Below are 16,167 nucleotides of genomic sequence, written 5' to 3' on the forward strand. Positions count from 1 at the left end.
ACCCAGCCTAGGAGCAGGAACACCTTTGTTATCTCATGGCCAAAAAGCAGAAAAACTGCAGTGTGTCCCCAGTAATGAGTGTGGAGTGTGGTTCAGCTGGAGAATTGCTGTGCTGCAATAAGGTTCCCTTTCTGCTCCTCCTGGTGCCATATGCTGCCCTAATTAGTGCAGGCAAAAGGTAATGAGAGCACAGTGGAGAAGAGGGAGCTCCATGGGAAGCAGGCTGATCTCTAAAACTCTGCATTATGTCATGCCTATGTAGAGCACAATAGAGTTCTCATCCAGGTTTTTAATGTTGCACTTATATTTTGGGATGGTTTTTTATCTTTCTCTGAGAAGCACCACTGCTTCTCTGGGTGTGATATTTGTGCTGTAATTGCTGCACCAGCCTCTCCCAAAAAAACTGAACTTTTCCCAGGGGTGGTGCCTCATGATTTTTCAACCAGCCTTGATGCAAAGCTGTTCATAAATTCTAAATAATTTCCATATATCTGCTATTCTATTTTAGTTCTGCACCAAGTACAAATTTTGATTTGTCCTCTGCTGTGCATCCACAACCTCTCTGTGTCTCTTTGGAGCTCTGTGTTCCAGGTGTGCACTGGAACATTGGAGCAGACAATTTCCAGGCTGAAGGAGCTGCTTTTGCTGCTCTCTTTGTGATACCTGGCTGAGACAACCCCAGGACACGAACCCAGAGCAAGGAGGTCACAGTCAGAATGTGTCACACCCTCTTTCCCTCCCATCTTGTCACACAAGCCCTTGGGAGCTGGGAGCTGTTGGCACAGTTTAAAAGTGAAAGGAAAAAAAAAACCCAAAATGAAACAAACTCCATGAGCGGCGCTGCTGCAAAGCAGAATAAAACCAAACCAAAGAGTAATTGGCACAGCAGAGAGCACAGCTCTGTGTACATCTGATACATCACTGTGCTCAGGACTGGAGGTACAGCAGGTACATCTAGAAAAGTTCATGTTTAACCACCTAAAAAATAGTCTGATTTTAAAAGCTGCTGTGCAATCAGATCCCACCCAAGTCAAAAGTGGGAAGTGAATCTTTGCATTCAAAACTTCTATTTTTATCATGGTTTTTATGATGGGTCCATTCTAAACCTTTGCTAGCAGAGCCCTCAAAAAATGGAACAAAAACCAATCAAATGTGCTGCAATATGCTCTTACAATAAGTAAAAATGTGGTGGGAAAGACAAAGTGCTACTTTCACAATATCCTGTGCCAAATCACAGGTTATACAATCCAGGTTTTTATTTGCACAGCCAACAGTGCTTTGTAGAGCAATCAGGGAAGATAATACAATCCATTTTACATTCTCATTACTTTAGAAGTGTTGAATCTTCTGAAATGGTTTCGGGGTTAATTGAGAATTTGCAATTTTACAATAGACTAGGAATTGTTTAGGCTGCCCTTGTTCCATATTTCTGTGCATACCTTTGTTGCAAAGTTATAAAAACAACAATAAAAGAAGAAACAAAGAAGTGAAATGAAATGATCTGCATTGTTCCTGTTGCAGGCACTCATTTTTGTGGGAGATAAAGCTGAGGTATTGATTAATGTTTAAATGGCTATTAGGAGGAAGGACGTGTTGGGTTGATGGAACATCTCACTGTGCACTAATGCTTTCCTTTGATTCTTTCCCACACATTCCCTAGGGGATAATTTCTGCTCCTGGGGAAGCCAGTGGTGAAACTCTGAGTTACTTTTTTATGCCAGCATAAATAAGCCAACTACTTTCCCTATTTATCTCTTTTTTTTTGCATAAATTCCAAAAGTTTCTGGTTGCCAGATCTGCTCTTTAACTTATTTTAACATCATAAGAGCTCATAAAGGTGTGTAATTTTTCCTGGCTGTATATGCTGAAGTTTTGATGTTCACTCTGCCTGAATATTCCTGTGCACCACAGTCAGGCTCAGCAGCCCCCAGGAAATTCCATTTTTCAAGCCTGAAGCAAAGTTGTGGTAAAAAGCAGCAGCCTGGGCAGGGCTGTCTGTCAGAACTTTGTTAGAGGCAGGAATTTTTTTTCATTTTACCTTTTTTTAACCCCTCAATAATGTCTTGTTTTTGTTTATTCCCTCATATTTGCAATGATATTTTAAACTATTTTTTGCAACTTTATCACATAGGACTTTCAGATTAATTCACTTTCACTGTGAGGCACTGCCTTGGCACAGACTCATTAAACAATAACAGGTTCCATGTCAATTACTGGTAATTTAAAATGTCTATAAAAGTTTGTATGGTGGTTTATGACCTATAACAATTCACTACAAAAAAGATAAACAGGTTATTATCCCAGGTATTGATTATATGATTGGAGTTTTGGTTTAAAATATAAACACATTTAATTGGAGTGGGAATTGGTATCAGTTAGTTCAGCTCTGGATTGTTCTTTACTTAATATATTTAATTTTGTATAGAGTTAGGCCCTAATCATGAACATTCTTATATTTATTGCTTCAGTCAAGCTCAGGGAAGTTCCTGGTGTGTAAACTCCCCAGTCTCTCTAAACATTTCCGGTTTTGGGGGCTGAGTATTTGTGCTGATTAAAGGGAAAAAAGCACACCAGGGAATTTCATACTGGGGCATCTTGGAGACAGCATTCCCAAACTGTGACTGAGGCAACGTGGATATGTCTGAATTTAATCAACAGAAGGAGGAAGCTCCAGATCCCAGAGTGCAGAACAAGAGTGTGCAAACAGGGCTGGGTGTAACCACCTCCCCCTGACCTGGTGAATTCATTGTCTGACTCTTTCTGCCACCATTCCCCACAATTTAGCGCATTTCCAGCTCACCCAAAATAAATAATGGTAAGAAAAAAGAAAACAGAACCTCTCAAACATGAATTAAAAATACAGCTTCTAGTCCAACTGGAATTTGGAGTCTGGAAAAAGGATCCTGGGACAGGATTCATGAGGTGAGTGCGGGTGCAGAGGCTGTTGGAAGTGTTCTGGCTGTATAACACAGCAGTAGGAAACAGGTCTTGTATAATATCCTAAATATTGATTTCTCTGCTAAACTTTGGGACAAATATATATAGATATATCCAAAGGAATTGACTCCAACCTCTAACAACACTGAACTCTCTCCAAGGCAGGGCACAAGCTTAAATTGTGTTTTTGCAATATGAAGAGATCCACTGTGGAAGCCACTGAGTGCCCAGACAGATTCCTTTGCAGCAATGCATTTCTTTGACGTTCAGATCTATAATTTGCTAACAACTTCTGCCCTTTTGTTCAGGTATTCAGTGTACAAGGACCCAGCAGGGTGGCTGGAAATCAACCCCACCAACGGCACCGTTGGCACCACGGCAGTGCTGGACAGGGAATCTCCCTTCGTGCACAACAACGTCTACACTGCTCTGTTCCTGGCCATCGACAGTGGTGAGTGACCCCTCAGGCAAAATCCTGAATTTCCTGCTTGAAATGCTCTGTTCTGAACGCTGCAAGTGATGCCTCAGGTTTTGGCTTTTCTGTTTTTCACACTCTGTGCTGCTTCAGTGTGTGGGTCTGGGCTCACATCAGGGGATGCTGAGCTCTGTGCACAGAGCAGGGACACAAAACAATTCCTGCTCCAGCTGGGCACCAAGGACAAATGATCCAAATCTCAGCCCCAGAGCACAAACACCGTGGGCTGCAGAGAGAAAAACAAGCAGGGTGGGACTGCAGGGGCTAAAGCTGGAATGGGACAATGAACTGCAAGGTGCAAATGGAGCAGAACTGATCCCAGGGAGAGACCCCAGGAGCGCTCGAGCATTTTGGGGCCATTTTGGTTCATCCTGGGTTCATTTTGGGGCCATTTTGGTTCATCCTGGGTTCATTTTGGGACCATTTTGGTTCATCCTGGGTTCATTTTGTGGCCATTTTGGTTCATCCTGGGTTCATTTTGGGACCATTTTGGTTCATCCTGGGTTCATTTTGGGACCATTTTGGTTCATTTTGGGGCCATTTTGGTTCATCTTGGGTTCATTTGGGGACCGTTTTGGGTCATCTTGGGTTCATTTTGGGACCATTTTGGTTCATCCTGGGTGCAGCTCTGGCTGGGCTCTTGTGCTGCCCAAGGTGGATCCATTGAGGAGATCCTTTTAATAAATCCCTGCTTTATTCTGTAGCTCTGCCCAGCCTCTGCTCCAGCTCAGCCCTCACAAGGCATCACACGTGTAAAATTAACCAGGTTCTGCATCACTTCTCTGTGGCCACCTAAATGTATTAGAGACCATTTTAGAAACCAGAAGAAAGAGGAATTAACTTGAAACTTGCAAAGAGGAATTAACTTGAAACTTACAAATTTATAACAGCTTTAATTTAGCTTTAAACCTTACAGATTTATCCCTACACTGATGTCTTAATGCTAGGTGTAATTAGTCTAGAAACATTCTTGGAAATGTAATAAATCTTCCTAATCAGAGTTAATTTCTTCACAATATTTGAGCAGTCAGCGTGCCTGAGGCACTTAAATACCAATAACAGCTCATCCTTGATATGCTGGATTATAATCTATTCACTACAATGACAGTGACAATAAAAACAAAAACTAAACTCCTTGTTAAAAAGGAATAGTTTTTGCATATTGTGTGTACTAAAGTTCCTCCTGTCAAATAGAATCCAAATTGAGCTATCTAAGGAAAATCCAGAGAGTGACTCTGGAGCAGAGGAAGAAAGAGCAAATCCTGAATGTTTCAAATCTCCTGAGCTAAAGGCACAAAATAAATAAAAGATTTGCCTGTAATATAACAGCTAATATGCTAACACTTTTTCACAGCTGCAGCTGGTTTAGCCCTGGTGATGAATTGTAAAATGCTCTTTTTAAGGGAGTAATTCTACATTTTTGCAAGCACATGACTCAGGGAACATTTGCAGGGCCTGACAGGAGAAAGAAAATATCGCCTTAAGTATAAGAGAAAAAAAAAAAAATCTGCTGAGGAGATGATTTACTTATATATTAATATACATATTTTCCTTAGGAAATTTCTGGGGAAAATGTAGCACTAAACATATTTCTGTCTTTTGCTTGCTATTGGATTTTTTTCTTTTTTAATGCATCTCAAAATCAGGTGCACTGGGAAATGTCATCTCACCATGAAAGTAAAAATTTGGGATATTACTGAGGGGTTACCCAAAGGACAAAGTTGTGTTTTAAAGGTGAAGTCAGATATTGTCACAGAGAATAGATGGAGAAAGGACATGAGTGTTCTTGGCTGTGGGAACCAGCCTGAGTAATGTGGATTTTGGGGGATACCTTTATGTACAACTTAGGCCTTGCTCGTTTATTCTAAACCCAGAACTTCACTGCTTTTAATTCTCAGATATTTTTTTGTTTCTATTGTGGATAAATGAGAGAAAGGGAAGCTGTGCTGGACAGCAGAGCAAAGGAATCCTGCTCACTTGGGATTCTGAGGCAGCACCTGATTGCAGCCCCTGTAATTGTGTTTATTTGTGACTCTGTCAGTGCAGGAGTTCATCTTCTCCAGCATTATTGACTCCTGTGAATGCAATGATCACAAACCACACGTGTGCACTCAGGACTGTCATGCTAAGGGGTTAATAATGATCTTTCCCTGCCATCAGCAGCCCTGCCACACGTGGCAGTGGGAATAAACAGCAGAACTTAATTAGCTGATATTAACCTTGTGCCCTGCATCACCTCTGCATTAATTACCAGGCAGCTTGGGGAGCAAATTCAACTTAGAGATGGGCTGGGAAGTGGGAAAATTTCCTGCTGGCCTGGATGAATGACTCTGGCTAAAGCAGCCAGGGAGGTCTGGGGGTTGATCTCAACAGGTTGGGCTCTGCCTTGCCCCTCAGGGACAGTTGGGACAGACAGCATCCCTGGGAAGTGTTCCCAAATTTGTTTCCAGGCTGGCACTGTGATCTAGCACTGCTGGGAAACCACTTTATCTCTGCAGCCATCAGAGCTAATGTCCAACTTGAAATATTGCAATAGATGAGAAACCAAATTGTGGGAAAATGCTATGAAATGAATACAGAATTACTTTGGGACTCTAAAAGAAGGTTGTGTTAACTGAAAAGGGGGAAAAAATCAGATTGAACTGATTGAACAGACTATCTGCACCTCCTTAGAGCAGCATTGTCCATGGGCTGCAGACCTCTCTCTTCAGGTTAATAAGTGGAGCCTGTCTAATGCCAGTGAAAATGCCTGGGACTTCTCAGTGAGAGGGCAGCCAAGAGCAGGATTAAGAACTGCCAAATGAAACAGGGTAATAAAGTGAAAATTTAGAGGCATTTCCAATAGAGCAAGTCATTTGCTTGGGCTAACTGACTTTTGGTAAAAAGGAAGGAGAGGAAAAAAGAAATACTTTAGCAGAAACTCTTTTTGCAAAAGCATTCAGTGAAGGTTTTTATTTCCTTTGGCCTCTCAGCTCATCTCAGTCAAATCTGAGATGGCACAGGCAATGGGAAAGTTGATTTTATCAGGCTTTCCTTCCCTGTCCTGGAAATCCAGAGAGCTCAGGTGATGCCCAGGGCACTGCCCAGCACTGGGAACTGGCACACACAGCAGCTCCCAGGCACTGCAAGATGTGTGATCATCTTTAACAGAATTTATCGTGAATAAATCTAAAATCATACAGAACCTTGTGCCTTAGGCATTGCTGAAGTGCACGAGCCATATTCTAAAACATAAATACAAATATTAATTGGAGTTCATAGCATTTACCTGCTTACAGAAAAAGTTCTGTTGTCCCCCTGTGTTCCATGCTCACCCCTTTATAAAATAACCTTACATTTATTTGAGTGCTGTCCTGGGGGAGGAGTGCAGACAGCTGCAAACAAACCCCACAGTGATCCTTTTTCCTTCTTCCTTTTTCCTTTCTCCTTTCTCCTTTCTCCTTTTTCCATCCCCTTTTGCTGATGTCAGTGGAGAATCTATCACCAGTTCCATCTGACTCCTAGTTATTACACTTCAGTGCAGGGAGCAAGTGCCAGGGCATTTTATTTTTTTTTTTTTTATCTGTAAAGAGTTGGATATTTCTGTCACAAGTAAAACCTGGAGCTTTGTGCTTGGTGTTTCTTTGTATAAACCTGTCACATCTTTATCTTTTTTGGGGATATCACTTTACCAGTAGGACAGGAACAATGAAAGGGACACAGAAAATGGAGTCACTCCACTGCAGGAAATAAGCTGGCTCTTTATGAGATTCTTTCTGACCTTTATGATATTATTTCTCAGCATTATCAAATTAACTGCAGCTAAAGGTGGTAAAGTATGAATTATGTTATTCCTGATCCAAACAGTTCCTGTATCTTCCCAAACACACTTGAAACAATGTGTAACAGCAAATTTGATGGAAACACTCTTAATTTATTGATAATAAATTTTGACCTTTTATAGGGGTGCATTACACTTTAAAAAGGACTTTTTGGAAGAAATATCCCAATTTTCTCAGTACATTTGATTTCAGTAAAAGGTCAACTTAGTGTCTTTAGAATTTGAAAACTTTTTATTGAAGACCTGTGTGACCACAGAGTCTCTGGCCTATTAAAGAAGAAATTAAACCCTGGTAGGAAATACCATGCAGCAGAGTTAACACATTAAAGTGTCATGAACTGTGTTTAATCTGAGAATGAGCTGATAATGGGGCAAATTCAGGTATATGCAAACTTGGGAAACATTAGAGGTTTCATTAAATTAACAAAAGTGCCAACAATGGTGATCATTTTATTTGGCACTCCAGTCCCTGAACCCAATGCAGCATCACAGCATTATTGGGAGCTTTTCTGCCAAAAGGGATTTTGCTCATTCCATGAGAGGAGAAATCATCTGGGTTTGAGAAACCTGTGTGGAACAGAGCTTCCAAATGTGCTCTGTGGTGCCATCCTGCAGAGCCCATTGCTCACTGAATTTGGGATGAGGATCACAAAGCACAGCACCTGCATGTTTATCTCATTCACCCATGCTAGAAACTCCAGGAAAGGTCTTTTTTTTTTTTTTTCTGTATTCTGAGAGTTTGAGTCACAATCTAGAAAAAGTGAGGGAGGAGGAAACCATGGCTGGAGGTGAAGCTGAAAAATACCTGGAAAATCTGTGAAATCTTTAAAAGATAAAATTCATTTCTCCATTTCCTTTTAGAGGAATGAATAATAATTTATCCTCAGATTTATCTTATTTATACAAGAATCACTCTTTTTTTTTGGTGCAATTAATATCCCATTGTGTAGCCTTTTTCTATCTCTTTAAAAATAAAATCTTTGGGTGTTTTTGGTTGCTTGACCCATAGAAAACCCAGCTGTGTTGTCCATTATTTGTCACCTGGTGACAAATAAAGACACCCTAATCTTGCTGGTTGGGTTAAATGCAAAGTGAGGTTGGATTCCACTTTTTTTGGGGTGGTTGGATGCCATCCCAGTGGGGTCCCACCTAAAGAGAAATATTCTCCCAGTGAGTCTGATGCAGTGTGAGCATTCCACATTCCCTCCCTGTCGTTCCTGTCACCAGGGAGCTACTGAGGCAAAATTTGGGAATAGAACTTCAGCTGCATTAAACAAAGAAATAAGTATCATTAGAAGTCATTTTAGTTGTGAGTTCAGGGTTTGCCTTGAGCTACACTGGCAGTTTAAGCAAAAGGCAACTTGGACTTTGCTGTGGGCAGCTGCACTCGTGAGCTGTGGCGCTGCCTCACTTTTCCTGAGCAAAAGGAAGAAATGGTGAATCAGGGTCTAGTTTTTCCTCACTTTTTCCTGTGTTTCCAAGGAGCAGCTGAACCCAAGCAATCCTGAATCCAATTTATTGTGCATGTCTTGGCACTGCTAATCATTGGAAAGAAAACTTTTTATTCTGTCCTCTGTGTGATGAGCAGTAACACACAGCACCCAGGAAAAGCTGGATAACAAAGAGAATTGTGGCACTGTGCAATTAGAACTTCTCCTGACATGTATCTAACCTGTCTCCTCTCTCCATGATGCACATAATTAAATTACCACAGATTGATTCCACCTAAACCACGCTATTTTTGAAGAAATCAGGCAATTAGTTACCATGGCAACCCAATTAAGCCAGTTTTATACCCCTTATCTTAATTGCTGTATTAATTGAGAAGAGAAAATAAATTGAAGACTCATCCTTTTCTTGCCATTTTACATTTCAGTAAAATATGAATTGCACACAAAATATTGTTTTAATTTGTCATCATGGACTCATGATTGGAAAAAGAAATGGGAATGCTGAAAACAGTATTTAAGATGGATGGCAGATGTCATAGCAATTGGAGATGCTGAGAGAGCTGGGCTCATCTGAAATGTAATTACTCACAAACAGGAGCTGCATGTTTTATTTGAGGGGATAAATGAAGGGTTGGAACTTTAGAAGAAGCCAACAACATTACAGGTGTCCTGATATTTTTTAAACATGCAGATATTTTTTATTTTATAATTATTTTATTTTATTTTATTTTATATATTTTATATATAATTTATATAATATCTATTTCATAGATTATATCTAAATTTATACATATATAAACTCATATTATAATATAAATAAAATATATTATAAACTTCTATTATAATATATAATAATATATATAAACTATATATAGATATATATAAATATTTATTTATTTATATATTTTAAATAAATATATTCTATATTTACTATATATAGTATGTAGTATATAATATATATTATATAAGAAGTATAGAATATATAATATATATTCTATATTTACTATATATAGTATATAAAATATATAATACATATATATTCATTTTTAATGAATATATAAATATACATTATGTATTATATATTATATATAAAATATATAATACATATTTATATATTCATTATACATTTCCTATATTATATTTCTTTTTGATTATATTTACTTATATATTATATGTTATATATTACACATTATATATTACATATTATATATTATATATTATATATTATATATTATATATTATATATTATATATTATATATTATATATTATATATTATATATTATATTTACTTTATGTTATATATTATATTTACTATATTTTTATATATTTACTATAGATAATATATTTTTATGTATTATAGATAAATATACAATATAAATTTTTTCTTTTATATATTTTATATTTCACTTTATATATTCAATATCTATATTTAATAATATATTTATGATATATATTTAATAATATTTTTATTTTATATTTTTATTTTATATGTTTTACAAATCATCTATATGTTAATATAGATGGAAAATGCACAGGAAATTTTAATTGATGGGGAATTAGGGACAAAATATCAGCACATGGTTTGAGTAGAGCAGTTGTGTGAGCAGCACTTCCAGATTTTGGTGTCTCCCAATGTGAGGGATGAGACAGAAATTTGTGTTTAGGTTCTCAGAGCAGCATCACCAGAAAGCATGAGAAGCACTGTTCTTGTTTGAGGAGCAGTGTGTAATTTGTGTGACTTTAATAATTCTGATATTATTCTGTGCATCTTTTCATTAGGATTCAATCATTAAAAGTAAACAAAGTATCTTTTTCTATAACACTTATTTTCAAACTAATTTTTTCAACTGGTGGTAGCAACATGGTCATTTATGCTGGCAGCAGTAAAATCCAGTTTAAAATCCACATTTCCTGGTTACAGCCCCTTGCATTGGAGACTCACTTCACCACCAAGTTTCCACTTTGTTTCACTGTGAAATTCTCCATCCTTCAATCTCTGTTTCAGCAGCTTTTACCCAAACCAGTGATGCTGTTTCACTCCTATGATGGCCATGGTATATTCCCAGATGTGCCACTTCTGGGAGTTTGGAATTCTCTCTTTCTTTCTCTATTTGGGCTCGAAAGGCACCCAAATATTTAAATGTTCATCCTCAGGAGGGATGGCCAGTTCTGCTCAGTGGCAATTGGGATCACGGCTCGCTGGAAAAGCTTCTCCCCAGGATTGTTGGACCCTTTAGGTCCTGCTCTGCTCATTAATTCTGCTCTCAAGGTTTGGTAATGCAAATTAACAGTTTTACTTCAGAATGAAAATATTCTATGGCTAACTTTCCTTTCAAAATCAAAGGCGTCTGGAGATCATGGGATTTTAAATTATTTCGACAGCATAATACCATCAAATTTATGAAAGTCACATATTCCCAATGGATGAGTTGTGGCCATTTTTGCTTGATTCATTTCGTGTTACATTTTTATGACGTGTGTTAACAAGCTCCAGTTTATGACCCTGACATTTGCTTGCTTTTCTTTTGGAGGTCTTCATAAATCAATGAAAGATTTTTGTTTAAATCATTATAAATAAACCAAGCAGAGAATAAGTCATTGAAATGGACAGAAGCAATTTCCTTTCACTCTTTTTTTTTATCTGTAATATTTGCCCAAGTTCTGAACCATACAAAGAGTGAAACATTTGCGCAGCAGGGAGAACACAGCCATATCTGTGTGTGACAAAGTAGCAGGACATCCATAAATCTGTTGGCTTCTTCATTTCAAAAGGCAGATTTTAATATTACTGACTTCAGAGAAAGATAAGAAGGGCAGTGCATAAGACATTATCAGTCCAGTGTGGAAATAATGCATTCAAAATTAAAGACAGCAGTTTAATTAAGTGCATGAAAGGCTGGCTTTTATGATCATATTTCAAATACCAGAATGTCTTTTCATCCATTCTGCAGTATGACTTTACTTAATAATATATCAAGAACAAAAAACGTATGGGAGTCTTTCTGTAAATTCAATTAGTCCAATAAAAAGTGAAAAATAGTTTCTTTTTCATTGAAAAGAACTCAAGCCTAACCCTTCTGATGACAAAGTGTGAGATGAGAAGGGAGGGCAGGGCTGGAGAAGGATGAACATTCAGCCTTTGTGATGCATTTCTGCTCGCAGGAAACAGATGAAGTGTCACCATCAGTAACATTTGTTATTGAAAGGACTAATTGCATTCTGCTGCAGGCAGCAGTTTATCAGATCCAGACCATGGGGTGCTTGTTTCTGCCTTGGGATGCTCTCCCAGCACAGCAGTAATTCAGTTTATTACAATGTGCTGTGGGTTTCCTTTGAAAAGCCTGGGTTGTGGGGCTGCTGTGGGCTGTGCTGAAGGGCTGAGCTGGAAATGCTGTGGGACCCTGCCCTGGTGCTGCAGGGGTTAACTGCAGCCCCCAAATCCATCTGGGAAGGGTTTGTGTGGGTTGGGACCGTGTTCACAGGGGTCTGAGGATGAGGGAAGGGATGAGGATCTGACTCCAGGTTTCAGAAGGCTTGATTTATTATTTTATGATAGATATTATATTAAAACTAATACTAAAAGAATAGAAGAAAGGATTTCATCAGAAGGCTGGCTATGAATAGAAAAAGAAAGAATGATAACAAAGGCTCTGTCTCAGGCTGTCTGTCTGAGCCAGCTGACTGTGATTGGCCATTAATTAAAAACAACTAAATGAGACCAATCCCAGATGCACCTGTTGCATTCCACAGCAGCAGATAATCATTGTTTGCATTTTGTTCCTGAGGCCTCCCAGCTTCTCAGGAGGAAAAATCTTAAGGAAAGGATTTTTCATAAAAGATGTCTGTGACACCTGGTCACTGAGAATTTTAGACTTTCTGTACTGACAGACACTGATCCCCTACTGCATTTGACCTAAAGCCATAAAGAAATTGTAAAATTAAATAATAAAACTATTATGAGTGTGTAGTTTGAATTGAAGTGTGTAATATCACATAGTAGAAAACTTTAAAGTTTTAGAATATAGTATTATACATAAAACAAAATAGGAGTTTAAAAGTAGAGACTGATCCTTCGTATTTACCTTCTTCTTCACCTTCTTTCTCATAGGTTTGAATAGTTTAAATAAAAAAGTCCACATTGTGAGTGTCAAGTAGTTAGTTATTAGGTTTAAAATATAAATTATTTAGGTGTCATTTCTTAAATAAACAGTTTATCCTAAAGAAACCCTATAATGAAAGAGATACAACTCCATTTTTGCCTTGTTGTAGAGCTCTGTAGAACTCACAACTTGTAAGACTGTTCTGCTCAGGGAAGTGCAGGGATCACACTTCCCTGTGCTGAACCAGAAAAAAAAAAAAAAAAAGGAATAAACAACCCATGAGTGCAGCATTTCAGTGCCAGGCACAGTAAAGGACAAAATGTGCACTCAGAAAGCTCTGAGGTGATTTTCCCAAGGCGCCAAAGGAGCGGCTGAGCTGCAGGCAGTGTGTGGCTGGCTCAGCCCTGGAGATGAGGTGCTGCTCCCCTCAGGAGCGGGCAAACTCAGCCTGCCCAGCTCCCCCAGAGCCACCGGGGCTGGTTTGTCCCTGCCAGCCTGGCTCTGAGCCCTGCAGGGTGAGCACACAACGGGCTCACTCTGCAGCTGGCTCCCAGGGCAGGCTGGCAATCACTCTGCACGGTTTAAAGCTCAGGGTGAATAACCCAGCTCACTGCCCAGGGCTGCTCTGGCAGGTTTCAGAGCTGTGACAGAGCTGCTCGTGGCCCTCAGGGCTGGTGGGGAGGATCTGGTGCTGTTCTGCTTCTGGGCACCGCCTCAGCTCCTGATTCCTCTCTCCTTTTCCTCTCACTTCTTATTCTTCATTCTTTGAACACTGTGCTATCTATCTGGGGGATGGTTCCCAGTATGTTTCTCTCAGTATGTGCTGATGAACAGATTCTGTTCCAGGTATCTATTCATGTCCTACTCTCATTTTAACTTCAAAATATTCCTCTCCCAGAGGTTTCCTTAGAATAATTTTCCATACTGTAGAGAATCAGACAGGCTTCATTCTGAAAATCAGCAATGAATTTACAAGAGTGACTCATCAGGTTTTTTAAGCAATAATTTCCATATAAAAGAGGTAAGAACAATAAAAAATTATTTCAGCTTTGCAAGCCTGCAGGTGCAAATAGGAGCAAGAGTTTATGGAAATGTGATTTAATAAACAGATGTTTGTTTTTTTCCTCTAGGTAACCCTCCTGCTACGGGCACAGGAACTTTGCACATCACCTTGGAGGATGTCAATGACAATGTCCCATCCCTTTATCCAACACTGGCAAAAGTTTGTGATGATGCAAAAGATCTCAGGGTAGTGGTTCTAGGAGCATCAGACAAAGACCTTCATCCCAACACAGACCCATTCAAATTTGAGCTCAGCAAGCAATCCGGCCCAGAGAAGTTGTGGAGAATCAACAGGCTCAACAGTAAGGCTGGAACTTGGATTTTTGTGTATTTATTCTTCCCAATTTTCCATCCCAGGGCACTCTCCCTGAGGCACTGGGGGAATTTAGGAGGGGTTTTGAATGAAAGTTTTGTAGGATGGAAATACCTAAAGCTGCTGCTTTACCCTGAAACTCCTTCTCTTCTGAAACCTGAAACTCCTTCTCTTTTTGTGTTGGCTGAACTTTTGCATTAATCTCTTGTATTGGCTGAATTTTCTTCCCTCTATTTTGCATTAATCAGGGGCTATTAATAACTGATAGTTTTGTGAAGATTACTGCATCTCATGCCACCCAATTGATTTATACAAGGTGCACAAGGCTTTGCAGTAGGACAGCATGGAGGTTTTGCATGGGCTTTAGCAATGCAATTGAAAAACTTCCTAATTTTAAGTATTTAAACTCTTCACAAATAAAATCTCCCAATGCACTGCAACCTTGCAGAATTGGTAAGAGGATCATGAGACTGCAGAAGGTTTGTGTGTCAAATTGTGGACACAAAGTACAACATTTCTTCATAATGTAATTATTCTTGTTTCTTTTCTGGAATGTTTTACTTTTCTCTGCCACTCTCCAATTTTTAAATTCATGTCATAGCTTTAGAAATATCTAGAGATTGATGTGATGGCTGTACTGGCTGGAGGAAAAAGCTGTTCTCTTGGCTATTCTCCAAACATCAAACCACCCCTTTGTCACATCTGAAAGAATTATCACACCCACCTGGGTGCCAGGAGCTGCTGTGGCCTCAGTTCTCCAGGTGGAGAAGATCTGTGGATTTGTAAAGAGCTTTATTTCCCTTCCCTTCCCTTCCCTTCCCTTCCCTTCCCTTCCCTTCCCTTCCCTTCCCTTCCCTTCCCTTCCCTTCCCTTCCCTTCCCTTCCCTTCCCTTCCCTTCCCTTCCCTTCCCTTCCCTTCCCTTCCCTTCCCTGTGTTTCAGCAGTTTTTCCCTGTATTTCCCAGCAAGAAGGGTTATTTTTCCTTTGGCAAGTAAATTTATTATTTCTTTTTGTCATTTTGGGGGTGACATGCCCCCAAATGCATTTCATTAGATATTAGCTTGCACGGGCAACTTCTGCCAATAATTGACAGACCAAATAATGTATTTAAATAAAAGGGGTTCTTACAAGTCTTTCTTTTGGTGGGGTTTGGAATAAGTTTGTAATTAGATTTCAGCCATGAAAGAATTTCAGGACTCTCTTTTCCTTCCAATTCAATTATTTTGGTTTTTTTTTTCTTAGAGTATTCTCATTTTCATCTTGATTTCCATGACTGACTGGCATGTCTGATGTTGCTTGCAGAATCCTTCACTCTCCCAAGCAATTTGGTTAATTGTGCCCTCATCCTTTGCAGATACCCATGCCCAGGTGATCCTGCTGCAGAACCTGAAAAAGGCCAATTACAACATCCCCATCTCAGTGACAGATTCTGGGAAACCTCCTCTGACCAACACCACAGAACTGAGATTACAAGTGTGTACCTGCAAGAAATCCAAAATGGACTGCAGTGCCAGTGATGCTCTCCACATCAGCCTGACCCTAATCCTCCTTTCACTCCTCAGTTTATTTTGTAAGTCTTTTGCTCAGCTCTAAGTAATGAAATGTTGTTTTTCTGCTCATTTGTACCCTGTATCAGAAAACCCTCCAGGGGAGGAGTTAAATTCACAGATTGATATCATAATGCTGGAATTTTGGGTTCTTTTCCCATGAGTGAGAAAAGATGGGGGGGAAGAGGGATTTTTCATAATCAAAATATATATATATATATAAATGGATGTCTGATTGTCAAATTAAGAAGTAGAAGCAATAATTCTAAGAGGAATCAAAGGGAACCAGAGCTACCATATGATAAACTGAGAGGTACCAGCTGTAGCAGCAGATTTGTGCAATGCTTGCTTTCATCTCTCCCCACTTGAATTCAATTCAAGCCCAGAAAGAGGAGATTAAAGGTGTTCCTGTAACAATGGCTGCTCTGGGTCACCAGGAAAACGAGGCCTGTCTGCTTCAA

The 16,167-nt window shown here is 39.2% G+C and overlaps 1 protein-coding gene across 2 annotated transcripts in view; it reads left to right on the top strand.

Moving 5' to 3' along the window:
* Positions 1-16,167, top strand: part of CDH13 (cadherin 13) — a 443,548-nt gene that overhangs the window by 407,694 nt on the left and 19,687 nt on the right. Inside the window, exons 11-13 of one of the 2 annotated variants that reach the window (XM_063168107.1) lie at positions 3,246-3,388; positions 13,915-14,148; positions 15,514-15,752. In XM_063168107.1, coding sequence (XP_063024177.1) covers positions 3,246-3,388; positions 13,915-14,148; positions 15,514-15,752 — 616 coding nt within the window. Of the gene's footprint in view, positions 1-3,245; positions 3,389-13,914; positions 14,149-15,513; positions 15,753-16,167 lie in introns of those variants that run through there. The other variant, XM_063168108.1, reaches the window with a different exon arrangement.

This window comes from Melospiza melodia, chromosome 13 (genome assembly GCF_035770615.1).
Source record: "Melospiza melodia melodia isolate bMelMel2 chromosome 13, bMelMel2.pri, whole genome shotgun sequence".
NCBI classification, from domain to species: Eukaryota; Metazoa; Chordata; class Aves; order Passeriformes; family Passerellidae; genus Melospiza; species Melospiza melodia.